At 65.1% G+C, this 25,117-nt stretch overlaps 3 protein-coding genes across 5 annotated transcripts; 2 read left to right on the top strand and 1 right to left on the bottom strand.

Annotated features, from left to right (window-relative positions):
- The first annotated feature begins 445 nt into the window (after positions 1–445).
- Positions 446–8,970, top strand: PTPN7 (protein tyrosine phosphatase non-receptor type 7). 3 transcript variants are annotated; one of them, XM_020882038.2, is made up of 10 exons: positions 446–554; positions 1,221–1,535; positions 1,936–2,119; positions 2,371–2,455; positions 3,514–3,590; positions 4,766–4,903; positions 5,121–5,231; positions 5,729–5,886; positions 6,943–7,056; positions 7,724–8,970. In XM_020882038.2, exons 2-10 carry the CDS (start codon positions 1,477–1,479, stop codon positions 7,815–7,817), a joined length of 1,020 nt encoding a protein of 339 aa, XP_020737697.2. In that variant the 5' UTR covers positions 446–554; positions 1,221–1,476; the 3' UTR covers positions 7,818–8,970. The 3 variants fall into 3 exon arrangements, with proteins under 3 accessions (XP_020737697.2, XP_070329889.1, XP_070329890.1); XM_070473788.1 differs by lacking the exon at positions 7,724–8,970 and having other exon boundaries at positions 5,729–7,029; XM_070473789.1 differs by lacking the exon at positions 7,724–8,970 and having other exon boundaries at positions 448–554; positions 1,267–1,535; positions 5,729–7,029.
- An 835-nt stretch (positions 8,971–9,805) lies between these two features.
- ARL8A (ARF like GTPase 8A) lies at positions 9,806–17,200 on the top strand. Its single transcript, XM_070473790.1, has 7 exons — positions 9,806–10,349; positions 14,193–14,273; positions 14,419–14,492; positions 15,451–15,544; positions 15,708–15,775; positions 15,962–16,032; positions 16,299–17,200. Exons 1-7 carry the CDS (start codon positions 10,227–10,229, stop codon positions 16,346–16,348), a joined length of 561 nt encoding a protein of 186 aa, XP_070329891.1. The 5' UTR covers positions 9,806–10,226; the 3' UTR covers positions 16,349–17,200.
- A 2,934-nt stretch (positions 17,201–20,134) lies between these two features.
- GPR37L1 (G protein-coupled receptor 37 like 1) lies at positions 20,135–24,317 on the bottom strand. Its single transcript, XM_020881979.2, has 2 exons — positions 23,551–24,317; positions 20,135–21,382 (listed from the first exon to the last, which is right to left on the bottom strand). Exons 1-2 carry the CDS (start codon positions 24,178–24,180, stop codon positions 20,576–20,578), a joined length of 1,437 nt encoding a protein of 478 aa, XP_020737638.2. The 5' UTR covers positions 24,181–24,317; the 3' UTR covers positions 20,135–20,575.
- Between the last annotated feature and the right edge of the window lie 800 nt (positions 24,318–25,117).

The raw sequence follows: 25,117 nt of genomic DNA, 5'->3' as shown, positions 1-25,117 counted from the left end.
CCTGCTACGGGGTGTCTCTACTGCCCACCCCCAGGGTGGCTGACCTGGCTCAGACCCAAGGCAGCTCGGAGCTGGGGGCCTGGGGTTGACCCTTGTGGCCTGGCCTGAGCCTTTCCCTTCGTGGAGAGAGACTCCCGCCCCCCTTCCCCCACCCCCATGTGCACCTACTTCTCCCTGTTCCTGGTGGGATTCCCGCAGCTGGAAGGGGCAAGGGCTTCTGGGGGGCAGCCTGGGGTAGGGGTCGGCTCCACCATGCCCAGCAGGCAGGCAGAGACGAGAGGCAGCCAGGGCCCTACAGGAGAGGCGGTGGTCAGGGCCGGCCGTTCCCACGTGCAGGGCCGGGCTGTGGCCAAGGTGTGGACAGGCCGGGCCCCGGGGTCAGAGGCAGGAGGCCGCCGGCCCTGCTGGTGGCAACAGGCAGCTGGGTGCGCGTGGGTGGCAGTGAGGAGGGGCGGAGGGAGGAAGCGGGCTTCCTGAGGCCTCCCCAGTCCTCAGAGACAGACCGACAGACAGACAGACAGCTGGCAAGAGGCGCCTGGGGACACGGCCGCCTTGTAAGTACCTGAGGGGCGGGGAGGAGCCCCGAGGCCCAAGGTCGGCGAACACGGAGGGCCAGGAGGGCATCCCTGGGAGGGCGAGCGGGAGGGCATCGGGGTCATGCGCCGAGTGGGCAGGGGCACTGATGGCCCCGAGGGCAGACAGGGCGCGGCGGGCCGGGGAGGGCGGACAGGCGTCCTGCTGCGACCGCCCCTGCCCACCCGGACCCCACTGGCGCAGCGACCCCATCACCCCAGCTCAGCTCCGAGCCGGGCCCTGGCCTGGAGGCGGGCCATGCCCTCGGCAAGGCGCCCGCCACCTCTGCGCCTGGCTTATGCCCCCAGCTGTCGCCTCCCCAGGCCCTGTGCTCGCGGGCTCGGTGAGGCCACTTCCTGTGACGGTTACTGTGGCAAGTGGGGGATGGGCGGCAGGAAGGCAGCACCCTCCCAGGCCGGAGACCCCAGAGGCTGGGGGGACCCTGGGTGGAAGGGCCAGCTGCCCCAAGCACAACACAGGTCCACGTTCTCACCCAGAGGAGGCCCCTGCAGACCCAGGGGCGTGAGCCCACCCTCCACCCAGAACGGCCGCACGCCCCCTGGACCCTGCCCCTCCGGATTCCTCCAGATCCCATCCTATCTCAGCCCCCGTCGTGACCCTTTATCTCGCCCTCCCGCTAACCCCAGGCGGCTGCCACCCCACGCCCCTGCAGAGATCCTGGCCTTCCCACAGAGCCACACCACCACTTCCTGGGGAACAGCGGAAGACAGCTAGGAGACCCGAGGTGCCCGAGGGCAGAAGGCCGCCCGACAGCCCAGAGGCCAAGCCGCATGGCCGTGTGAGCTCCAGGGGCACCGCCCCCAGCATGGTCCAGGCCCGGGGCTGCTCCAGAGCACCGCCCCGGCCTCCCCTTCACCGTCATAGTCGCCTTCGGGGGCAGCCATGACCCAGCCTCCGCCAGACCAGGCCCCAGCCAGGAAGCACGTGCGGCTGCAGGAGAGGTGAGACCCTCCCGGGAGGGTCCCGCTAAGCCGGCCTGCCCTCGGCCGCCCCTCCGGTGGGACCCCCACGCCTCCCCAGGCAAAGGAAACCAGACTGTTCATTTGCATATCTGTGTCAGCCTTGCGCCTGCGCCCCAAGTCCCAGGCTGGGTTGAGCACCCCTCGAGGGGCCCAGAGCCTCCAGGCCTGGATGTGGGTCTGAGCTTTTAGGGGCCCAGCCAGGAATGGGAAGTGGGGGCAGCTGGAGGCAGCTGCTGGGTTCAGAGCCTCCTCGCTGGCCGAGGAGGGGCAGGGGTGCTGGGGGCCTGGGCCTCGGGGTTGAGAGGAGACAAGGAGCCCGCCGTCAGCGGTGCCGGGACAGCCGGGACCATCGAGGCCAGCCGTGCTGTCTCCGCTGCAGGCGCGGCTCCAACGTGGCCCTGATGCTGGATGTGCGGTCCCTGGGGGCTGTGGAGCCCATCTGCTCCGTGCGCACGCCCCAGGAGGTCACGCTGCACTTCCTGCGCACAGCCGGGCGCCCCCTCAGCCGGCAGGCCCTGCAGCACCGCCCGCCCAGCCCCACGCAGCTGGAAGAGGAATTCCTGGTGAGAATGAAGGCCCCCCGAGTCACTGCCCTTCTGGATTGGGAGCAGCTGGCAGGCCTGTCCCCGTGGGCCCTTGGGACAGAGAACCCCAGGGGCTCCAGGAAGGAGAAGGCTCCACCCTCTGCCCTGCACCCCATCCAGACCCACCTCCTGATGCTGGGAGGGAACAGGGCCTCTCCACCAGGAAAGCGGGGGAAGGGAGGCTACAAAGGGGGCCACTGCTCACACACATCCTCCCCCGCCCCCGCCAGAGGATCCCCTCAAACTTTGTCAGCCCTGAGGACCTGGATATTCCTGGCCATGCCTCCAAGGACCGATATAAGACCATCTTGCCAAGTAAGGACTGCGGTGGGGCTGGGGTGGCGGCATTCAGGGGGCGAGACACAGCCTCAGCCAGGAGGGGGCTGCCCTGCATGGGGCCTCGTCTTTTGACAGAGGGATGCCCCCACCTGGCCCTGGCCAGGGAAGGGGTCAGGAACCACACCAGCCTGAGACGAGGCCCTCACTGCGGGCCAGCACTGCTCAGCGTGGCCCTGGGTAGTCGGTGTGTGGCGTTCTAACCCCCACTTTACAAATGAGGAAACCGAGTCACAGAGAACTCACGTAGCGCGCCTGAGGTCACAGTGTCAGGCACCAACCCCCTTCCTCCTGCTCCTCCCGCCTGGGAAACGGCCAGCACCGTCTGCAGGGGACAAGCCCTGTATGGACAGCTCCCAAGAGGCGCTGAGGATCTCAGACGGAGGGGTGAGGAGGCGGCAGGCAGGGTTCACGGGGCTGACAGACCCGGGTCAGCACCTCCTGTGTTCGGAGGCACGCACGGGGCCCGCTGACCACGAGGCCCAGAAAGCTGTCCCCTCCCCCGCTCCACGCAGAGCAGCCTTATCTGACCCGCCGCCCCCAGCAGCCCCCAGTGTGGAGGCTACAGCCTTCTGCCAGCCTGCTAGTGCCCACGGAAGGAGCGGGGGCAGCCTGCTCTGGGCCCCGAGGTGCCCTCTGCCTGGGCCAGCTGGCCCCTGGGAGCCAGTTTCTTCATCAGGCCTGGACTGGAGCTGGAGAAAGGCCCCCTTGGGGCTGACTCGCAGGGCCGGGCGGGCGTGGGATGGAGCCTGAGTTCCAGTGGGGTTCCTCAGGAGAAACGTCCTCAGCCGTCTCTCTCGTTCCATTTTTATTGCCACGACCCCTCTCCGCACCTCTCTGACCTCCGCCTGTCTGTCCTGCCGGGCGCTGCCCGGGGCCTCCCCAGCGCCACCCTGGCCTGGCCCTCTGCTGCTCAGGAGCCCGCGGCCGCCTGCTCATCTCGGCGCCTCGGCCGGCACAGGGCTGCCCTCTCACCGTCCCTGCGCGCTGCTGCCCTCCTGCTTGCCCTTTCACCTCTGCTGGTTTTCACTTCCTAGACCCCCAGAGCCGAGTCTGCCTGGGCCGGGCACAGAGCCAGGAGGATGGGAATTACATCAATGCCAACTACATCCGGGTGAGCTGCTGGCGGGGAAGTGGGTGCTGTGTCCAGAGACCCCCCCCCCAGGACACCTCCCTGCAGGGCCGGGCACCTGGTGTCCTGGCTCCAACCCCATGAGCTGCCGGAACAGGACACCAGGATGCACAGAGCAGACGTCCGGTGCTGGAAGGAAGACCCGGCCTCCTTTGCCCCTGGCCCCCCACACCTGCCAGCCTCTCCGCGGAGAGTGGCCCTGGCCACCCTAGCCCAAGACTCCCAGGTCTGCAGCCCACTGAGGCACCTGGCCCGTTCCCTCCCCTCTGCCTTTGCTGGTCCAGGCAGCCCCTCCTTCTTGGAGGCGGCTTAAGGAATTAAGGAACCGGAGGCCAGGAGGCCAGGAGGCCAGGTGGACTCCACGCCTAGCCTTGTCCCCAGTGCACAGCCTCCGGCCTGCAGGGTGGGAGGCGGCAGGAGCAGATGTGCGCCCTCTAGCGGCTCCGAGTGGGTGGGACACCGGCAGGAGCGGACGTGAACAGCCCGCATCAGCCACCTGGCGGGGAAAACTTGACTCTTTGGAAAAGACCCTGATGCTGGGAAAGACTGAAGGCGGGAAGAGAAGGGGACGGCAGAGGGTGAGGTGGTTGGGTGGCATGACCGACTCGAGGGACATGGGTTTGAGTAAACTCCGGGAGCTGGAGACGGACAGGGAGGCCTGGCGTGCTGCAGTCCATGCGGTTGCAAAGAGTCAGACGTGAACTGAACTGAGGGCCCCAGGGTGAGGCGTGGGCCAGTGAACGGTCTGGATCCCCCATTCCCTGAGGAGCAGGAGGATTCTGAAGGGGAGAAAGAGGGCTGGCAGGGGCGTGCTACACTTTGCTGCTAACTCCACAAAGTATCGTGTCAAAGGGCCATGGTTTTGCCCGCCTTTGGTGCTAGTAGAAGGGACCATTCACAGAGGCCCCGAAAGACCAAACGCAGCACACTCTGTCCAGTCTGACCTGTACCACAGCGGCTGGGCGGGCACGAGGCCTGGTCTGCCTCAGCAGAGCGAGAGCTGGGACCCGCTGTGCTCCCCTCCCAGAGCCCATCCCGGCCAGCGCGGGGCTCCCAGTGTGCGCGTCCCTGACGCGTGTCGGGCCGCAGCCTGAGCCAGCGCCTGCAGCTCAGGCCGCCCCGGGCCCCACGCTCACAGCCTGCCTCCCCGCCTGCAGGGCTACGGCGGGCAGGACAAGGCCTACATTGCCACCCAGGGCCCCATGCCCAACACGGTGTCGGACTTCTGGGAGATGGTGTGGCAGGAGGAAGCAACCCTCATCGTCATGCTCACGCAGCTCCGAGAGGGCAAGGAGGTGGGGGCGGCTCCAGGCAGGGCCCCGGGGGCTGAAGACACCTGTCAGTCCCTGAGTCACAGGCCACGGAGGCCACCCCCGCCAGAAGCTGGGGGCGGGGGGAGGCGGGCACTTCATCTGCAGGTGTCAAGCCCCCCAGGGGGGCAGGGAGACGCCTCTGGGGGCCCTGTTCCAGCCGACAGACCCCAGCCCCTGACTCCCAGCTCCTCCCGCCCAGAAGTGCGTCCACTACTGGCCCACAGAGGAGGAGACGTACGGGCCCTTCCGCGTCCGCGTCCAGGATGTGCGGGAGTGCCCGGAATACACCGTGCGGACACTCACCATCCAGGTACCTGGGGCCGCAGGGGGCTGGGCCGCCCCTCTCTGGAGGTTCCCTGGGAGTCTCGGGTTTGCTCAGGGAGACCTGCCTGAACCCACGTCTGCGGAGCTGCTTGGGCCTGGAAGAGGGACACGGGTGCCATCCTGGGGCCCCTCCAGGCCAGCAGGGGTGTGCCAACCATCCCCGTGGGGAGCGGGGCGGGCCCTGGAGTCACTGCTGGAGGGAGTCCGGCAGTTTGATGAGAGGGTTAACGACACGTGAACGCGCCTCAGCCCCGGCCACCGGAGGCGCCTTCGCTCTCCTAAGCAGCTCTCTGGCCTCCGAGCATCACAGCCCCGTGTTCGAGGCAAAGAACCTGAGGCTAAGGGACACGTCCACCAGGCCTGGGCTGGTGGGAGGCAGTGCCAGGCCTGAGCGTCAGGAGGGAGCCTGAGCAGGAGGGGGCCGGTCTTCCGCTCGGGGTCATCCCATCCCGTGCCCCCTTCTCACGCCCCGCCCCCGCCCAGCACCAGGAGCAGTGCCGGGCCCTGAAGCACATCCTCTTCTCGGCCTGGCCCGACCACCAGACCCCAGAATCGGCGGGGCCCCTGCTGCGTCTGGTGGCTGAGGTGGAGGACAGCCCAGAGACTGCCACCAGCTCTGGGCCCATCGTGGTCCACTGCAGGTATGCACCCCCGGGGAAACCCTTTCTCCCCACGGGGCCCCTCGGAGGGGCTCTACGTGGAGCAGGGCGGGCCGGCCCGGGCCTCACTCACACAGGGATCTCCAGCTCATCCAGCAAGTGCGGAACACAGACGTGTGGGCCGGGCACCCAGGCACAGTCCAGAGAGGCAGCTCCCGCTCCGCGGGAGGAGGAGACAAACCCGCTCCCTGCTGCCAGGGCGCACGTTTATTCATTCCACAAATGTTCACTCAAAGCCTGTCATTGCCAGGCACAGTGTTCGACGCTAAGGAGACAGTGTGAACAAGACCATTTGGTTACTGCCCACTTTTATGGTCTGGTGGGAAAGACAGATAAGACGGGATGCAGCATGATGACATGTGACAGGGGGTGTTGGGGGGCACAGAACCAAGCCGCCCCCACCAGACTTTGGCCAGAAAAGGCCTTCTGGGAGGAAGGACCTCTAGGCCGAGCTAAGACTTGGGAGGCGAATGAGTAAGTAACGGAGGAGCAGGGAGCGCCCCAGCGGACGGAGCCGCAGCTCCCAAGGCCTGACGGGAGGCGGGGTGGCAGTCAGGGCACGGGGCCCGGGACGCAGGGGCAGGCTGAGAGTCTGCAGGGTAAGAGCGGGCATGCGGATGAGGGGCCTCCCAGGACAGGCCTCGAGACCCCGGTGTGCCACCGAAGAGGCCCGGGGCCTCGGGCTAAGAGGCGGGAGGACGGAGGGGTGAGGCAGGGACAGACTTGAAAGAGGCACAGCGTTCGGGAGGCCCGTCCTCAGCAGCTCACGCAGCCGCACGCACAGGCAGGGGGCTGTGGACCCGCCACAGGTGCAGCCGGCGATGCTGGGGGTCAGGGGTCCACGTGGGAGGGGAGACTTCCTGAAGAACGGAAGAAGGCAGGGCAGAGCTGGGGGAGAGGACTGGGGGCAGGACGGGCAGGCAATGGGCGAGCGGCGCCGTCAGAGAAGGATGCTGGCGCGTCCGAGGCGTGGCCGCTGCCCTCCCCGCCCGGCTGCCCCCGTGACCGCCCCGCTCTGCCCTGGACCCCTGGACCCAGCGCAGGGATCGGCCGGACCGGCTGCTTCATCGCCACCCGCATCGGCTGCCAACAGCTTAAGGCCCAAGGGGAGGTGGACGTCCTGGGCATCGTGTGCCAGCTGCGACTGGACAGGTGGGCACTTAGGCTCCGGGCATTTCCTATGGGAGAAAAATGGGCCCCTTGGGCTTCAGGAGCTTAGCACCTTACACCCAGGCCAGAATCTCCATCTAGAATTTAGCTGGGGGGGGGGGTGGCTAGAGTTAAACAGGACGTACCTGAGCTTTCAGTCTTGTTTGTTTTTTGTTTCCGTTTTTCCAAATATCCTTCTTCGGGGCGGGGGGAAGGTGGGGAGAGAGTGGATGGTTGGTTCTAGAAACAAGACAGCCACAGGCAACCGCAGAAGCTCACTGGTGTAGACAGAGAACAGGGCACACCCCCTGAGCTGTCTCTGTGTCTCCTGGGTCCCCACTTCTTTACCCAGAGAGACAGTGGCCCCTCCCCAGAGAGCTGCTGTAAGGAATGAGCTCACCAGCGGGACAGCATTGGGAACACGAGATCTGGGGAATCACTGCTTCTAAGATTATTGGGGAGACGAAACCTTGGGGCTCAGGAACATCCCTGATGGTCAGACAGCCCTGCCACGGGGGGCCCTCCCCCCGGGGGGGAAGGTGGGGGCAGTGGGGGGAGTCCCGGCCTGCCACAGAGAGGACGCCCCTGGGAGGGGGTGCCCACAGGCCTTCGGGAGGGTCGAGCAATCCCTGCCCGCCTCAGCTCAGGGCCTGTGTGCTTCTCCCCGCAGGGGTGGCATGATCCAGACGGCTGAGCAGTACCAGTTCCTGCACCATACCCTGGCCTTGTTTGCCGCCCAGCTGCCAGAGGAGCCCAGCCCCTGACCCGGAGCCCTCCCTGCCCAGGGCCGCTTCCCCGGGCCTGGGGAAAGGGGGCCTCGGGAAAGGGGTCTTTGTGACCTGGGGAATCCCCAGGGGGCCTGTCTGGGGTCCCAGGAAGCTGGCCAGTGAGGACGGGGCCAGACACCGGCTCTTGAGCACTGCCCACACCCCTGCCCCCTGGAGATGCCCCCAGGGGACACAGGGGTGACCCCCATGTGAGAGCCTCGGTCTCTTCCTCGGATATGGACCTGGTGCTTTGCTGCCACCAGGGCAGAGCAACCTGAGGGTGCCCAGAAGCTGCTCCAGCTGCACCCCCTTCCTGGGGCTGGCGAGAGCATGACCCCAAGATCATACCTGCCCTGGTCCAGCCTGAGAACAGGCTGATGGCCGGAGGTGGGAAAAGCCTGGTGCTGCCTTGACCACATCCTCAGCATCCTGCCAGGGACTCTGCCTCCTCACCCCACATCAGAGGCTGGACACCCCCAAGAGAGCAAGAACCAGAACAGCCCAGGCCCACATTGGGGTCTGGGGAACAGGCTACAGAAGTGACCGGACCAAACAGTTAAAGTCTCTAGAAGAAGGAAAGTGTGGGAACACCTCCCCGCAGTGCAGACTGCGGCCCCTGCCTCCGTACCTGCCAGCCACCTGCCCCAGCCACTCCCCCGGGAGACCCTGCGTCCTCAGCCTGCCTGCTAGCCTCAGAAGGGACGCACGTGCCCCGGAAGAACACAAGACCTGAGCAAGGAGCCAAGAGCACTGCCTGACTCCAGATAAGAGTCCCGCCACGCCCTCCCTGCAGAGCACGCCTGGACCACACGCCTGTTTCCACCAGCATCTTGGGTTAAAGCACCTATGTGGGCCAGGGGCTCAGGCTGAACAGGGTCCGCCACAGTTTACCCTGGAGAGCTAACTGCCCTCCGCGTCTCTCGTCAACACAAGGCCCAGGGCCCCGCAGATCTAATCTCACGGTCAACCACCACCCGGGAGAGAACTCACTCCTCCTGAAGCCTTCCTGCCCGTGGAGCTCAGACCCCCCAGGAGGAAAGCTGTCACATGGGCGGGTCCCCCTTCCTGGGTGCTGCTGCCCCAACCCTGTCCAGACCTGGGGACAGGCCATGGAGAATAACAGGTGGGGAAATAAAGGCTTCTTCTTGTCCTCATGCCTCCAGGGCCCCTTCACAGCAATTAGGGTAAGAATCCACAGACCAAGGACAGGCGGCCGCTCTTTACCCCGGAACGTGCATTTTTACAGCCCTTCCAGGGACATGGGGAACAGTGACCCTGGAGTGGGCTTGTCGGGGGGCAGGGGAGACAGGTGTTCCTTGGGTGCTAGAGAGGAACTTACCTAGAGCAGGCACTAGAAAGGCCATGTAATCGCTTGGACGTTCTGCAGGCCGAGACCCTGCGATCCCACCATTCTGGCAACTGATCATGGGGTCATCTTGGTGAGTTTGGCGGGTATGGTTGCTATTTGAAAGCTTACGCACCTTGATGAAAACCACAGGCACACATGAACACACGTGGAGGTCAAACACTAAGATGCAGCCAGGGCAGGGTGGCGGCTGGGGGCCCGGGGACAGCTGCACCTCGGCAGGCCCCCGCCCCCGCCGGTCGCTCTCCTGACTGCAACTGTGGCTTTACCCAGCACAGGCCAACTTTTCCATTTGCCACAAACCTGCCTCCCTGGAAACCGCCTGGCAGGATCTTCTCTGTCTAGTATCACGGTGGTCCTAGTAAAAGCTGCTCTGGACCAGAGGCTTATAAGCAGGGAGTTCCGGTACATCGTGGTTGACAAAGCGCTCACTGGCGGCTGTTCCTCTCCGCGGGGTACCCTCTGAGAGATGGGACTCGGTACCCAGAGATGCTCAGAGGCCAGGACGCAGGGAACAAAAGATCTCAGAGACCTCCTCCCACTTCCTGGGAGGCCGCGGACCACCCTCGTCCACCCTGGAAATGTTCCCGCTGAATAGCGCCCTCGCCCACCTCCGAGCCACTGCCTGGAAAACCGGACGGGTGCCCGTCAGGACGCGGCAGCTCGCGAAGGGGAAAAGTAACCGGAGCTCCTTTCCCCAGGCGCCCCTCGCGCCCCGCCCAACCCTCCGCGGCTCGGTCCGCCGGCCCGGCGCGGAGGAGCGCGCTCGCTCGGGGGCGAGCAGGGCCGCCGGCCGCGCGGGCGGAGCCGGAGGACGGCGGCGAGGAGGACGGCGGCCGGGCGGGGGGAGGACGCGCCGAGGCCACACCCATCGTCGCGCCGATCCCGGCAGCGAGTCGTCGGCCGCCGCGCGCTCCTGCCGAGCCTCCGCCCGCACCGAGCCCGGAGCCGGGCCGCACCGGGGAGGGCCGCTCCGGCTGCAGCGCGAGGGCAACAGGGGCGGCGGGGGGCCGGCACCAGGCGCGGCCGGCGCAGCGACCATGATCGCTTTGTTCAACAAGCTGCTGGACTGGTTCAAGGCCCTGTTCTGGAAGGAGGAGATGGAGCTCACGTTGGTCGGGCTGCAGTACTCCGGCAAGACCACCTTCGTCAACGTGATCGCGGTACGGGCGCCGGCCGCCGGCCCCGAGCCCCCGCCGCGCCGGGCTGAGCGGGTCCCCGCCCGGCGTGGAGGCGCGGGGCCTACCACGGCCCCGGGGGCCCGGCGGCGCACGCCCGGGCCCGGATGGCACCGAGGGCGCGGGGGGCGGGGGACAGGGGACGCGGCCCAGGCCCGGGACTGGCGGCTCCGAGGGTGTCACGAGGCCCGAGGGACCGCCGCCCGCGGAGACGGCCCGCCTTCCGCACCGCAGTCCGGCGCATGACGGGGCGAAAGTGCAGGGCCTGCCGCGCGGAGGGTCGCGGGATGGGATGTCCTGCGGCTTGGGCAGGGGCCCCGGCGGCCCAAGCCCCACCCCGGGGGGTCAACCCCGCCTGGCCGGAAGGGGAAGCCCCGGCGCTATTGACGGTGGTGGGGAGAGGGATGCTCTGGGGGGAGTGGAATCCGCCCGGGGCCCAGGGCGCCAGCCCAGACGCCTCCTCTACGGGAACCTCTGCCCAGCTGGGGGTCCGGGGGGATGGACGGCACTCCTCGGAGGCCCCGCCTGGCCCGGAAGTTGCAGAGGAGGTGGGGACCCGGAGGATGGGGTGGAGGTGGGGGGCAGGTCCACTCTGGGGAAAGAGGGGAGAGTGGCTCCGGGACCCGGGTGGGCGAGCGTGAGCCTTTTAGAGTCAGGGCGGTGGTGGGGAAGGAGTTAAAATGTGTCTCAGAAAAGGGGAAGACGAGCTGAACGGCAGTGGCGGCCGCGGCCTGGCAGGCGTTTGTGCGCTTGTGAGCTGGCTGCGCTGGGCCCGTGGGGCTGAGGGAGGCTTGGGCAGGGCTCGGCTTGTGCCCTGCCTGGGTTTTCTGAGAACTGTGGACCGGCGGTGCATGAGATGGGTCAGCGGAGAAGTGTGACCGCGGGCCTGGGTACCTCCCTTGTCCGTTCTGCGCACCCTTGAAGAGAAGGGTGGAGGGAGGCTGGGGTTAGATTCCCCACGACGGCCTGTTTGGGCCCTGGCTCCCTTTCCTAAACATGTTTGTGATGACCTCTGCCCAGGGGCTCCTGGCCGCTCACCCAGCAAGACAAGCCTGTGGGGCCCAGTCTGGGTTTGTTGGCAGGATGGTGTCTGGGCTCCTGTCTGCCCGGGCTCTGGCCCTCGGTCGCAGACCCCTGGTTAGACACGGCGTTGACGTAGGCTCGGGCTCCAGGAGCAGGGGCCAGGTGCCTGGCTGGGAGGTGACCGCGGTGAGGCCAGGAGGGGGCCGCTTGCTGCTCTCGTGGCTCAGCCTGGGCGTCACCTCTGGTCCTGGGGATGTGCTCCTCCTGGAGCGGCTACAAAGCCGTGTCCCCAGCAGGGATCCGCAGGCGCCCAGGCGCTTCTGTGTCCTGGTCGTGTCCAGAGAGCAGGAGGCTCTGGCAGGTCAGAACGGAATCCCAGAGTCACAGATTCCATCACCAGGGTCAAGAGTTTCTGAGGTGCACAAGGAGGCTGCCCGCCCCCCCGGCCACACCTTCATCTTCACGACATGAAATGTGCCACCTCAGCTCGCACATCCCAAAAGTGGAACCTCGATTTCCCTAGAAAGAGGCTTCCCAGAAACACCCATCCTTGTGGGCCACAGTGGGAGTGCCCACGTCTGAGTGAGTCCAGAGTTCTCAGCTCCTCCAGGGCCATACCCGGGTATGATCCCAGTGGAGTGTCTTTCAGAAAGAAACAAAGAGTCAGGACCCTGGGCTCTGCCCTTGTGCCCACCACTGATCTGCTGAATCCCGTTGGCCTCTTCATTTGGCCTTTCTTTGTCTCAGCTTTTCCTCGTTTGTTTTTTCTGCTCACTCTATGAGTCTGACTGTAAATAGAAATTGAGTTTATGTATCTGCTGCTCAAACGGCTAACGTGAGCTGGGCAGTGTCATTGAGACTTCCGTGCTTCGGAGAACCCAAACCTCAGCTTCCCAAGCTCTGAAAAGGCTGTGCTGCCTGCAAGTAGGAGGTGTTTTGCCCAAGGGAAGCTAGAGGACAAATATTTTCAAATACTTTAAAGCGTGAATGACTGTCCAATGGAAGAACTGATCTTGAGGTACCCAGGAGTAAACTTGGGAAGATGGATTTTTGACTCATTGTAAAGAACTTCGGAGTGCCACAGCTAACCCAGGAGGGATGAGCTAGAGGGAATTCAAATCTGAGGGGGCGCTCCACTAGACAACTTTAGGGTTCCTGCTGACCTTGAAGGAGGAGCTTGTAAGATCCGAGGCCTTAGCCGAGAAATGAAGCTGCGACTGGTTCCAGCTTAGCTCTGATTGACTGCTGACCTGGAAATCCCGGGGCAGGGAGCCTGCCTCCCTGAGGGTCCTCCGGCACCCCCCTCTGCCAGGCTGGGCTTTTTATTTCTAGGAGAGCCTGTGGGTGTTCTGGTCGCCAGGGGGCAATGATGGTTCCTCGCATATGGAGACCATTTCCAAGCTCTTTGTGAGCCCTGTGGGCCACTTTCTAGGAAACCAAACCCCTCTCCCCCATTTCACAGAAGGAGACTTCAAGGCCCAGAGAGGTCAAAGTGTCTTGTCCAAGCTCCTCCATGAAGAGTGATAAATGAGAACTGGGCTTCCCTTCCTCAGTCTCCATGTTCTTAACATGCTCAGGGTGGGGGTGCGCCCCCCACACCCTGCCGGGGTTTGCAGAGGTAAACCACACATGCTTCTCCCTAGTTAGCCAAAAGCGAAGCCGCCTCCTCAGGGCGCTCCCTTTTCCTGAGTTTCCTCGCTTTAGAGGCTCTTGGACCCTTTTGATACCTGATGGAAACCAGAGACCCTTTCACCAAATATGTGCAGACGCACTGTGTGCACTCTCAGGGGTCTCTGAAGCCCCTCGATCCGCCTTATCCCTAGCACGCCTCTTGGGTGGCCCCCGCTCCCATCCGAGGGCCTTGATGACTCCTGAAGACAAAAGGGAATCCGTCTATCTCCTTCAGCTGGGACCTGGGGGACTTGGTTCACACTCACAGGCTCTGAACAAGAAACCACCATGTCCACACTTTGGCCAGTGATCAGAGCCCCTGGCTGCTCTGTGTGGCCGGAGGCAAAGGACTCCTGCCGCCTGGCAGTAGAAGGTGGCATCACAGGGGAGCAAGGCTGTCCCCTCAGGTTCAAGGTTAAGGAAGCCACATTGCCTTCAGCCTGTGTCCGAGGGCGAGCAGAGGCCTACATGTGAAGAGACATGTAGGAGACAGCCTTGGGCGGAGTTCGATCTGGCCTTGTTAGAGGCCTGTGGCTAGTTTAGAACAGTCTAGAGATCATGGAGACAGTTGAGAGGGGAGAAATGAGAACTGTTAGAATCTGAAACTGGGTTATGGGAAATGAGTTAGTCCCCAAGGAGCTCGGTCTGGTGAGGTCCCGGGGAAGACCACCCACCCTACAAACTGGTACAGTACAAAGAAGCCCAGAAAACACTGGCTGTGCATTGCATGTGGGGTGTGGCTGACTTACCCATCCGGATTTGACATGCATGTTCACTGCCTTGTGCGAGTGTGAACCTCGGCCGTTTGCCCCGCCGGTCCCACCAGGGGATGCACGGGGGCGTGGAGGCTGGCTCTCAGGAGGGGCTCTCTGTGCAGGCCGAGCCTCTCCAGAGCCCTGTCTGTCACGGGAGAGCCCAACTGCGAGGTGGACGCCGGGCTTGGCCAGGGCCGCGTCTTGCCTGAAAGTGGGGGGCACGTGGCACCCGCCAGGGACCCCCTGGTGGCCTGGAGGGGGTGGGGGTGTGGGAGTGGAGGCAGGAGAGACTCTGGAAGACCTGGTCCATGGCCACATGGGACCGGGCGTTGGCTCCTGCCATTTTTGCCCCCTTCCCGATTCTGACTCTCCCTTCCAGTCGGGACAGTTCAACGAGGACATGATCCCCACTGTGGGCTTCAACATGCGCAAGATCACCAAGGGGAACGTGACCATCAAGGTGCGCGGCCGGGGAGCGCCAGAGGGCCCTCATAGTGAACAGATGACAGCCGGGGGGGGGGACGGGGTGGAGGAGTTGGGGCGGGTGGGGGGAAGCCCGGCCGGGCCAGGGTCCGCCCACCGCTGACGCCGCCCCCTCTCTGCAGCTCTGGGACATCGGGGGACAGCCCCGCTTCCGCAGCATGTGGGAGCGCTACTGCCGCGGAGTGAGCGCCATCGTGTGAGTGCGCGGGATGGGCCCTGGCCGGCGGCGCGAGCCCCTGTCGCTGCTTTGGCTTCGCCTTTGCTCGGACGGACCCTCTGGACGCCCACCGTCCACTCAGAGATCCGCAGCACCGATCGCCTCATGTGGAAGCCTCCGCGTGTACCTCCCCCGACTCAGACTAATTTATGTTCTGAATTTATGTGATTTAGCAGTTCACTCCCTATTTTTTTTTTCCTTTTTAACTTTATTTTCTTTTTCATTTTTGACGCACCACACAGCTTGCAGGATTTCCGTTCCCTGACCCCAGCCCTTCACAGTGAGCGTGGAGTTCTAACCACTAGACTGCCAGGGAATTCCCTCCCTTGCTTTTAAAAAACAGCAACAACAACATATATATGTGTCCGAACAAAAGATCGTTTAGCTTTCATTGTTTTTAAATTTGTTTTTTATACAGTTTTTAAAGGTAACACTCTTTATAGTTATGTCAAAATATTGGCTCTATCCCCTATATGGTAAAGTACATCGTTGTGGCTTATCTTACACCCTGTAACCTGATTTATTATTAAGTTTTTTGGCCACGTGGTATGTGGGATCTTTAAGTTCCTGGACCAGGGATGGAACTGGTACCCCCTGCAGCCAGGACCACCAGGGAACTCCCCAGTCTAATTTCTTTAAAAGCGTTTTGGGCATAAAGCCTGTTGGGGCTTCCTTTGCAGTTGTCTACCCCCTTGTCTGGTCCTCCCGTGAGAACAGAAGAGGGTCCCTCCTGGAAGGACGGGGGTCTGATCTCACAGGACCCCGTGCTGCCCTGCGAGCAGCAGCCTCTCCGGGTCTGTGGAGGCAGGACACGGGCAGGTCCCCGCGGCCCCGCAGGCTGTCCCACCGGAGCCCCCGGCTGAGCCCGCCCAGGTGGCGGCTCCCACCCCCACCCCAGCCTGTGGGGCCAACTGTGTCCCCACCTGCCGTCCCCCAGGTACATGGTGGATGCCGCTGACCAAGAGAAAATTGAGGCCTCCAAGAATGAGCTCCACAACCTACTGGACAAGCCCCAGCTGCAGGGCATCCCGGTCAGCCCCGCGTGGAGTGGGAGGGCAAGGCCCGGGACGTGGGGATGGCGGGCAGGCCCAGCTCTGCGCGGGTGAGGCGGTGTGGGGGCGCCCGGGCCCACCCCCTCCAGGGCGGCCGGGCCGCGGCAGCCCTGGTCCGAGCCCTGTCCTCTCTTCGCGGCAGGTTCTCGTCCTGGGGAACAAGCGAGACCTTCCGGGAGCGCTGGATGAGAAGGAGCTGATCGAGAAAATGTGAGTGGGCTCACCCCCGGCGCGGAGTGGCGGGCTCGCGCGCTCCCGACGCCGGCCGCGCGGTGGCGCCCGCGGGCCCGCCCTTCGCGCTCCTCCCGGCCTCCCCGACACCCGCGGCCCCCGCTCCCAGCCCCAAGTCCCCAGTCCCCAGGGCTGCAGCTTCAGGATACTGGGTGGTCCCCGCAGGAACCTGTCTGCCATCCAGGACCGAGAGATCTGCTGCTACTCCATCTCCTGCAAAGAGAAGGACAACATCGGTGGGTGTGGGGCGGGTGTGGGGCGGGAGGGGAGGCTTCGGGCTCCCCTGGTGGGACGGGCGGCAGAAAGTCCCTGCCCTGCGTCCACTGGTGTGCGGTCTTGGGCGAACCCCCTGGGGCTCCGTCTCTGTCGGAGCAGGTCTGACGTTGGAACTGGGCTTTGACGCCCGTGGGGTGACCCCAGCTGCAGCCCCCCGCCCCCAGTGTGCGCTCTCCGCAGGAGAAGCAGCCCTGAAGCCCTGTAACCTGCTCCCTTGTCCCCCCAGACATCACCCTACAGTGGCTTATCCAACACTCAAAGTCGCGGAGAAGCTGAGACCGCGGCCGTGCCCTCGGACCAGGGACCGCGTCCCAACCTGAGGCCGAGCTCCCCCTCCCCCTGCGGCCCCCCAAGCCCACCCTCCGTACTCCGCGCGGGGAGGGTCCTCCGGGGGGCCCCAGAGTCCCGTTCTGCTGAACTCCTGATTTGACTGTAAAATAAATGGCTCCCGCCCGCCCCTAACCTCCCCCTCCCGGCTCCGTTTCCCGTCCCCGCCCCCTCCCGCTCCCCTTTCCCACTCTGTTATTGTCCTGTGTGTACAGTATATATATGTATATATATTTTAATTTTTTAATTTAAGCAAAGACTAAAATCAACCATTTGATGCTGCAGGGCCCAGCCAGGATCTGGGAGGGGGCGGTGGGGAGAGCAGGAAGGAGCCGCGCGGGTCGGCTGGGGCCGGTCTGCCCGGAAAGGCACCAGCCTGGCAGGAGCGGCCGTCCCGAGCCCCGTCTGTCCCCGCAGTGTTTGGATGTCAGGCGGATGGGAGCGAGCCTTCAGGGACTCCCCTCTTGGCCCCAGCCGGGCGGAGGGCAGGGGCCGCCTCCGAGGTGCCCCCGCCGGCCTGGCGGGCTTCCAGCTCCTGCCCCTCCCCAGGCCCCCACCTCCATGGGCCACCTCACTTTCTGTTCTCGCTTTGCAGAGTTGCACAGGAGAGAACTCAGCATGGGGGGTTGGTTCTTTGGATTTTTGTTTTCTGTTGGTTTATTTAATTTAATGATTTGTAAAGTGATGTCCCTCTTCCTTTTTTACACTTTTCTGCTCATATTTAACCTCTGTTTGGAAGATGATTCTTGTAACTGTACATTTTTTTGCCTCCTAACAAGAATAAACGACAATTTTGTGTTGGGGGGTTGCATGGTGTGAGTTCTTGGCCCTCGGTGGCCCGGTAGGCTCCGGACTCCAGCCCTCCACCCGGGCGCACCCAGCCAGCGGGAGGCACACGCTGGCCCGGGCATACAATGGCTCTTTACAGAGCGGCCCCCGCGTGCGGCCTGGCTCCTGCTTGCTGCCGCCTCCTCTGGTCCCCCGCTCTGAGCTGCCAGCGGCCCGAGGGCGCCGGTGTCACCACCTGTCCGGCCGCGCCACCGCGAGGGATGCCGCGCGCAGTGCGTCCAGGGCTCCGCCTGGAGCGGGCGGAGCCAGGAGACGGCCCCGGGGTGGGCAGCGGCCGGCGTGCGGAGCCGGCAGCTGACCCGCTCAGCCGCTGGTGTGGGGGCTGCTGGTTTCCTAGGAGAGGCCGCGCCCTCCCTCCTTCCACCAAGACCCGCCCCCCCACCCCACCCCCGGCCTCCAAAGCAGCTCAGAGCCTTGCATCCCGCTTCTCGAAAATCCTTCCCAAATCCGGGGCCATCTTGACCCAGTTTTACCGTAAGCCCCGCCCCACAGGGCTCCCCTCCTCCCAGAAATGGGACGGCCCTACACGCAGGCTTCATCCAGCCTCTGCTGGGAGAAAGCAGCTTCCAGGGTCCTGGGAGGAGGGCCTGCATTGGTGGCTCTGAGGTCGTTTGTCCTCAGGGCTTTCTCCTGGAGGCTCCTTCCGGTCATCATGACGGCAGGGAGGAGTGGCCTGGCTGGAGAGGGGCTCCCCGCTGTTGCGAGGTTTGATAGAATTTGGCCAATGGAGCCAGATGACTTTGGGGTGCCTTCCCAGGTAGCTCAGTGGTGAATCCGCCTGCAATGCAGGAGACTAGGTGCGATCCTTGGGTCGGGAAGATCCCCTGGAGGAGGAAATGGCCACCCGCTCCAGTATTCTTGCCTGGAAAATTCCACGGACAGAGGAGCCTGGCGGCTGCAGTCCAAACAGGTGCAGAGTTGGACACAACTGAACGTGCACACGTGCTGACCAGCCCCTCAGGAGAGGCAAGGTGGTCCAGGGCTAGGCTGGTCCTCCTGGCTGCTCGGTGGCTGGTGATGCCGTGGCCTGGGGCGCTGGGGCAGGACCAGCACCCACGGTCTGGAGAGCAGGATGCGGGGATCGGTTGACCTGCCTTTCTGGCCTCCCGTGTTCTCTGAGAAGGGTAGGACTTGAGCTGAGACAGGATGAGCTGCTCACCAGCCAGCAGGCACCCTCCTGCCCAGCGCCTGTAAACAAGGCACGCAGCAGGAGCCTATCGGACAGACTGCCCAGCACACGCAGCAGACTGCAGATTCATGCACCGTGGTGGGAGTGGGGCCCTCTGCAGCTCTGCAGAACTGCACCCCCCGGGGGGACAGGAAGGAAGGTGCTGGATGCAGGGCCTCCTGCCTGGAGCTCTAGGAGTCCTGTCTCAGGCCTCCAGTGACTCCGGGCCTCTGTGAGGAGTTCATCCCGCTTCACTGCGGTCCAGCCTGCCCAAGGGAGGCAATTCTCACTGCGAGTGTGGGGGAGAGTAGGGGGCTCAGTGCGTTGGCCCTTCCCAGCTGGCTGGTATCCCCTGAAGACCCAGCTCAAGTCCACTGCTCACCACTGCCAACCAGCCCCCCTACCCCAGGCCCAGGACCCCTAAGCAACAAATGCCGCTTTGTTCCCTCAGCTGGCCAGGCCCGAGCGACCGTGGCTCCTTCCCAAGGCCCGCTGGCCCACTGGCTGACTAATCCTACAGGCCACTCACGTTGGCTGCCTGGGGCAGCGGGGCAAGCCGGGCCTCGGGGCCGCCATCTCCTCTCATGGCTCTGAGCTGGGAGAGGCAAGGGTGCCCCTTGGCAGAGCCCCCAGACAGGATGTGGCGGAGCCCCGACCTCCCCCCCCCCCCCCGCCCTGCTCATCCCCATTTCACCACCCCCCACGCCCCCCCCCACCCCCCGCACCAGGAAGCTGCTGGTGCATCTGGGACTGGGGTGGGGGGGCGCGGAGAGGAAGTGGGGGAGGGCACCCAGCACCCGGCCTGCCCTTGGCCCACCCCCAGCCTGCTCCCCCTCCATCCTAAGCTGCTGCAGACGAGGCTGGGGGCTTCGGTCACCGTGGAGGCCGCCTGCATCTCACAGCACAAAGAGTGTGCGCCCAGCAGCGCCATCACCTAGCAACGGCCTCCCTCTCCCTTGGCGTCACCCGTCCTGGGGGTGGGTGCCAGGGAGAGAGAACAAGGCCGCTAAGATCCCGGAGTGTGGGGGAAGGAGGCTGAGGCCAAGGGCTGTGGGTGGGGTAACCAGCGGAGAGGGGAGCCTCGGGCACGCTACCACCCTGTCCCCCCGGGGACCCTCCTGGGCCCGCGGGTTACCTGGGAACAGCTGGCAGCGGGGACTCCCCGCGGAGGAGTCCATCCCTCAGATGGGAGGGCAGGCTCCTGGGGCCTCAGCCAAGGCGCCCCTCTGGCTGACCTTGGGCCAGACTCGCTGGGCCCAGACGAGGCTCAGGGGCCTCTGGAAGGCCCCCCGTTGCAGGAGGAACCAGTGAGAGGAAAGAAGACTCGGGGGGTGGGGTATGTCAGAGCTCTGGCTACGGCGAGGGTGTGGGGTGGGGGCAGGTGGCTGGGTCGTCTGTGGGCTGAACAGTCCATTCTGAGAAGCCAGACAAGAGCTGTTCTCAGAGGCAGACCCTCGAATGGGGGCTTTGTGCGGAGGGAGGAGCAGTGAGGGGGCGCTCCATGGAAGATAAGTTTCCAGCCTTCTTCCCGGGGACGGCTGGGTTCAGGCCCAACTGAGGGCACAGGGGCCCAGCCTCCAAGCCCTTTCATTCAATCTGCCCTCAGAGCCATGGCGCCCCAGGCTGGGCAGGACACTGGCCATGGGCCAGGCGGGCAAAGTCCAGGTGCATCTGGGCACTGCCAGGATGTGGCATAAGAAAGGCCGGTGGCACACGGCTGGTTCTACCTAGTTTATTGTTTTCCAAGAAGGGCCATCTACCGGGGAGCACCTGAGCGGGGGGGGGGGGGGGGGGCGGGGGGTACAGGCCAACCGGGGTACATCGGAGGAGGAGGAGGACGGAGAGACAAGTCCTCCCGGGGGGGACGGCACCCGAAGGCAGCATGCAGCGCGGGGCTGGCCGTGCCCAGCGAGGAGCCAGGTCCTGGGGGGGGACGGTGCAGAGAGGGGCACACGGGCGGTGCGGTCAGGCTCCAGATTGCGGGGGGAGCGGGGGCCAGGCAAGGTTCCGGAGAGTTTCAGAGCAGCTCTAAGAACCTGGAGGACCACTGCCCTGGGCGGAGCATGGGTGGGCAGGCCCCGGCGCAGCAGGCCCGGGCCATAGCCCGGGGAGCCGAGCCCACCTCTGGGCAGAGCTTCCCCGCACGGGCCAGCCAAGCCTCAGCAGGGTGTGCCCAGGGCCAGGAGCGGCGGCGCCTCGCGGGACTTGTGGAAGTAGCCGGAGGCAGAGAGCTCTGTGTGCAGCTTGGCGCGGGGGCCGCTGGGGGCCGCCGGCCGGCCGCAGCCCTCGCCGCAGCAGCAGCAGCAGCAGTCCAGGAAGGCGCGGCCCAGCGGGCGGCTCACGCACAGGAGCAGCAGCGGCGTGATGGCCGCCTTGAAGAAGGTGGAGAACTGCGTGACCAGGCCCAGCAGCTCCAAGGTCTGGCGCGTGAGCGCGGCCGACAGGTAGGCGGCCACGACGTTGCACACGTTCTCGGGCAGGGCGCAGAGGGCGTGCACAGCGGCCAGGCCAGCCACGGTGCTGCTGGGCCGGCCCCCCGGCGGCTCCTGCGGGCCCGGCCGGCTCTCAGGCTTCCTGCCTGGTGGGCCCCGCACCCGCCACGTCACCAGCTGGCAGGTGACGGTGAAGAGCACGGGCAGGCAGAAGTAGCAGCCGAAGGACCACCACATGCGGGCGTTCTGGTAGGTCAGGACCAGTGAGTAGAGCGACTCGGGCAGGTGGGCTGAGGGCTTCATGACGCACGCGTCCACGGTGCCCGCGGCAGTGCTGGGCTCCCGCACCAGCTGCCACAGCAGGAGCTCGGGTGCCGCCAGCGTCATGGAGCCCACCCAGATGACCGCCAGCTTGGCCAGGATGGACGGGCACGGCTCGACGGGCCTGGCCTTGGGCAGGGTGCTGGTGGCCACGTGGAAGCGATCGATGCCCAAGGCACAGAGGCTGAAGGTGGTGACGCCCAGGGAGGAGACCTGCGGGGCACGGAGTTGGGGAGAGGGGGTCATTACCATGCTCCCGGGACTTCAGGAGTCATCCCCGAGGATGAACGCAGGGATGCAGGGGTCCTGGGCCTGCCGGGCTGTAGATGCCCGTGTCCCCTGGGTGCGTGGCTTGGGGGGGCAGCTAGCCTTGCAGGGTGCAGACACAGGCTCTCCGTCCCGCCGTGCCCTGCCAGAGAGGCCCAGGGTCGGGCCACCCAGCGAAGCAGCCCCTCCATACCGGCCCACCTGACCTCAGGCTGCTCACCCAGCGCACGGACGACTGCCCTGTGAGCAGAGAGGAGGCAAGTGCCAGGGAGGGGGGCGCTCCCTGCTCGGACCTCCCCTCCCCACTGGGGCATGCTGTGGGGCCCCGCCCCCTCTGCGGGCAGGCCTGGGCCTCTGGAGGAAAACAACACGGCCCCTCCTTTCCTCTCAGGATGGCCCTCCGGAACCCTGCAGCTCACTCTGCCACTCCAGGGCCTTGTGGGGCCCCTACGAAAGGGCCCGGCAGCGCATCTGTCCCTCACCTCTCACCCGCCAGCCAGCCTGCAGGGAGGGCTCACGGTGACCCGTCCTCCAGGCTGTGGAGGGGGCAGGCGTCTGGGACCCCAGCCGCGGGGGGCCCGGCTCCCCCGGCCACGACTCTGCAGACAGGCCTCACGGGGCGTCACCCTCTCCCCTCCCTGAGGCCTTCCTAGTAAAAAGCACCTCTTGACTCGTTTTAATTCCAAGCACACTAGCTGTCACACCTGTCGTCCTGCGAGAGTTCATTCAGTCACGGTGACGCTGATCACCCGTCACCCACGAGGGGGCTGAGCTGGGGCAGCTGAAGTGCCCACCCCGGTCACTCAGCCAGTCTGCCCGCCTCCAAGGCCCCGTGTCTGACCCCGAGGCTCAGTGGGGCTCCGAGCTCCAGGTAACTGAGATGCAAAGCTGCGCCCAGCCGGGCGGCTTCCTTCAGGTCTGAGCACCTTTGGGTGGTCGCCCCGGGCTGGGGAGGGCAGGGAAGGGTCTGTGCTGCCTCCCAAACCTCAGCAAGTCTGTCCGGATGAGAACTCATCACCAGTTCACGGGACGCGGCGAGAACCAGGATCACGGCAGCGTTCAGACGCTTGTCCTGACTCCTTCCCTGCTCAGGCCAGCCACCCACTCACTCAGCCCCTGGGAGGAGAGTGGCTTTGGGGGGGAACGGTCACTCTAGCCCTCATTATTCCCCCCAAGCCCCACGTAAACAACATTCAAAAGGCTGCTGGCTTATTTCATGTTCCTGTACAGACACGGTGGCCTCGCTGTGTCCCACACAAATGCACTTATTTTGGCATATTTTGGCTTTGTTTTGATTGCACTCTCTTCTTCTGATCTACACATCCATCAAGACCCATGTACTCATCCCAGCAAAGAAGGGCCCAGAGGTAAAGGGCCATCTCGTCTACCCCCTGGTTGGGAGACAGGGAAAGGGAAAGGAGGTCTGACCCGCCCAGGGACACCCCAATATGCCCCAGCCTCAGCTGCAGCCCCCAGAACCTGGGCTCTACTTTCAGAGGATGGAGTAAGGTGACGGCAGTGAGGGTACAGACCTGACTGGTTAGGAGGGTGGGAGTCTGCAGGGAATTGGAATCTCCCTTCAGGCACTGCTTGAGGGGGCAGGAAATTGAGTGGCAGAGAAGGGGCACAGAGGGAGAAAAAAGAGACAGAGCAGAGCAGTTTCTTGGGTGGAAAGACGGAGGGGTTAAGGCAGCGGAGGGGAGCTCTCAGCATGGAGAGAAGGGGCCGCCGTGAGGCTGCTGGGGGCGAGAGCCGGGCTGGGGGGCAGGAGCCGGGCTGGGGGAGCAGGAGCCGGGCTGGGGGGCTGGGGGGCAGGAGGGCGGGAGGGGGCTGGGGGGCTGGGGGCCCTGAGAGCTACTGGAGCCATACTGTGTGTGCCTCCCTGACCAGTCTGGGGGAGAAGTGAGACAGGCTCAGGGGCCGCCACACCCTCTCCGCCCACCCTGGCAGCCCCCCGCCCCCGCCCCATGGGCTCTACCCGGCCACACGCCCACCTCCACGGAGGGCCACACGCTCACCTCCACAAAGGGCCACACGCCCACCTCCACGGAGGGCCACACGCTCACCTCCACAAAGGGCCACACACCCACCTCCACGGAGGGCCACATGCTCACCTCCACGAAGGGCACCGCTCTGCAGGACACCGCGCCAAGCAGCCTCTGCTTGGTGATCTCGTGGAAAGTGACGACGGGGAGGCAGAAGAACAGGACGAGGAAGTCCCAGAGCGCCAGGCTGGCCAGGATGGAGTTCCAGGCGCTCTTCAGGTAGTAGCTGTGCCACACGATGCACATGACCGCCAGGCTGCCCACGATGCCCACAGCGAACAGCACCAGGGCTAGCAGCAGGACGGCGTAGGCCCCGTACGAGCGCTCGGTCACCGGGTAGAGGGGGTTCTGCACCTGCAGGCGCTGGCCGGGCGTCCCCGTCACGTTGCCCCGGGGCTCCTGCCCACTGCCCCCAGCGGCCCTGGCCTGGCCCGGGGAGGGGCTGGCGGCCACCCGGGGCTGGGTGGGCTGCGGGGTGGCGGGGCGGATGGGCCGGGGGTGCCCAGCCCACCCCTCAGGCACGTACTGCTGCAGCCCCTTGGCATCCTCCCACTCGGCTGCTCGCCTGGACCGGTCCGGCTGCTCCTGGGCCCCAGGCCGGTGCCCGCCCTGGTGCAGGCGGACCCCCCCAGGGGCCCTTGCGGGCCCAGCTGCCAGCGCCACGGCGAGGGAGACGCCCAGCGGCCACAGCCACCGCATGGCCGGGTGAGCAGCGCGGCTGCCCGCACGCAGAGGCAAGGCCGGGCCGAGTGTGGGCCGACTCGATGGGCAGCTGGCTGCCGGGCCCGCCCCCACCGGGCGTCTGGCGTCGCCAGCCGGCTCCAGTGGTCGCCCCCCCGTCCCTCTGCCCGCGGCAGCCAGGCAGGACAGCGCAGGGCCCTCTGCTGGGCACAGGGCGCCCTGTGCTGCCCGCAGGACACGCCTCCCCTGGTCCCAAGGACGGCAGCACTCAGACCTGCAGGGCCCTCGGAGGCTGCCCACCCACTGTCCCGGCCGTCCACACCGGGCTGGGGGAGACAGGGCTCCGGCCCCGCCTCAGGAGACAGGGTCATCGCGGCCGTTGTTAGTCTTGGGGTCCGTGAGCACTCGCTGGGCCAGGCTGCCGGACAGAACCACCATACTTCATGTTTACATCACGACCGCAGCTCAGAGAGGCAAAGTAACTCGCTCAACCACACACAGCCAGGATCCAAACTGCAGGTGTGTCCAACTCCGGAGCTGAAGCTCTCAGCCCCTCAATCAGGCAGAATATAGGAGCTCAGCAGGAAAGGGATCCTGAAGAGGGTCTACTCCCACTGTCTTCTTTCTCAGACGTGGAAACCATGGGAACCGCCGCCACAGAGGTCGAGCACCGGGGCCAGGCACACAGGACGGGGGTTGGTGACCGAGCAGCCCCTGCTGCCCCTGCTCTGAATGTGCCCATCGACTGCACCTCGGAGTGGGCGCTCCACAAACCCCAACCTAGGAAAGGCAACTGTGGTGCTGGAGAAGACTTGAGAGTCCCTCGGACTGCAAGGAGATCCAACCAGTCCATCCTGAAGGAAATCAGTCCTGAATATTCATTGGAAGGACTGATGCTGAAGCTGAAGCTCCAATACTTTGGCCACCTGATACGAGGAACTGACTGATTGGAAAA

This window comes from Odocoileus virginianus, chromosome 11 (assembly GCF_023699985.2).
Source record: "Odocoileus virginianus isolate 20LAN1187 ecotype Illinois chromosome 11, Ovbor_1.2, whole genome shotgun sequence".
NCBI lineage: Eukaryota > Metazoa > Chordata > Mammalia > Artiodactyla > Cervidae > Odocoileus > Odocoileus virginianus.
Note: the sequence above shows the minus strand (reverse complement) of the source record. Positions and strands in the feature narration are given on the sequence as shown.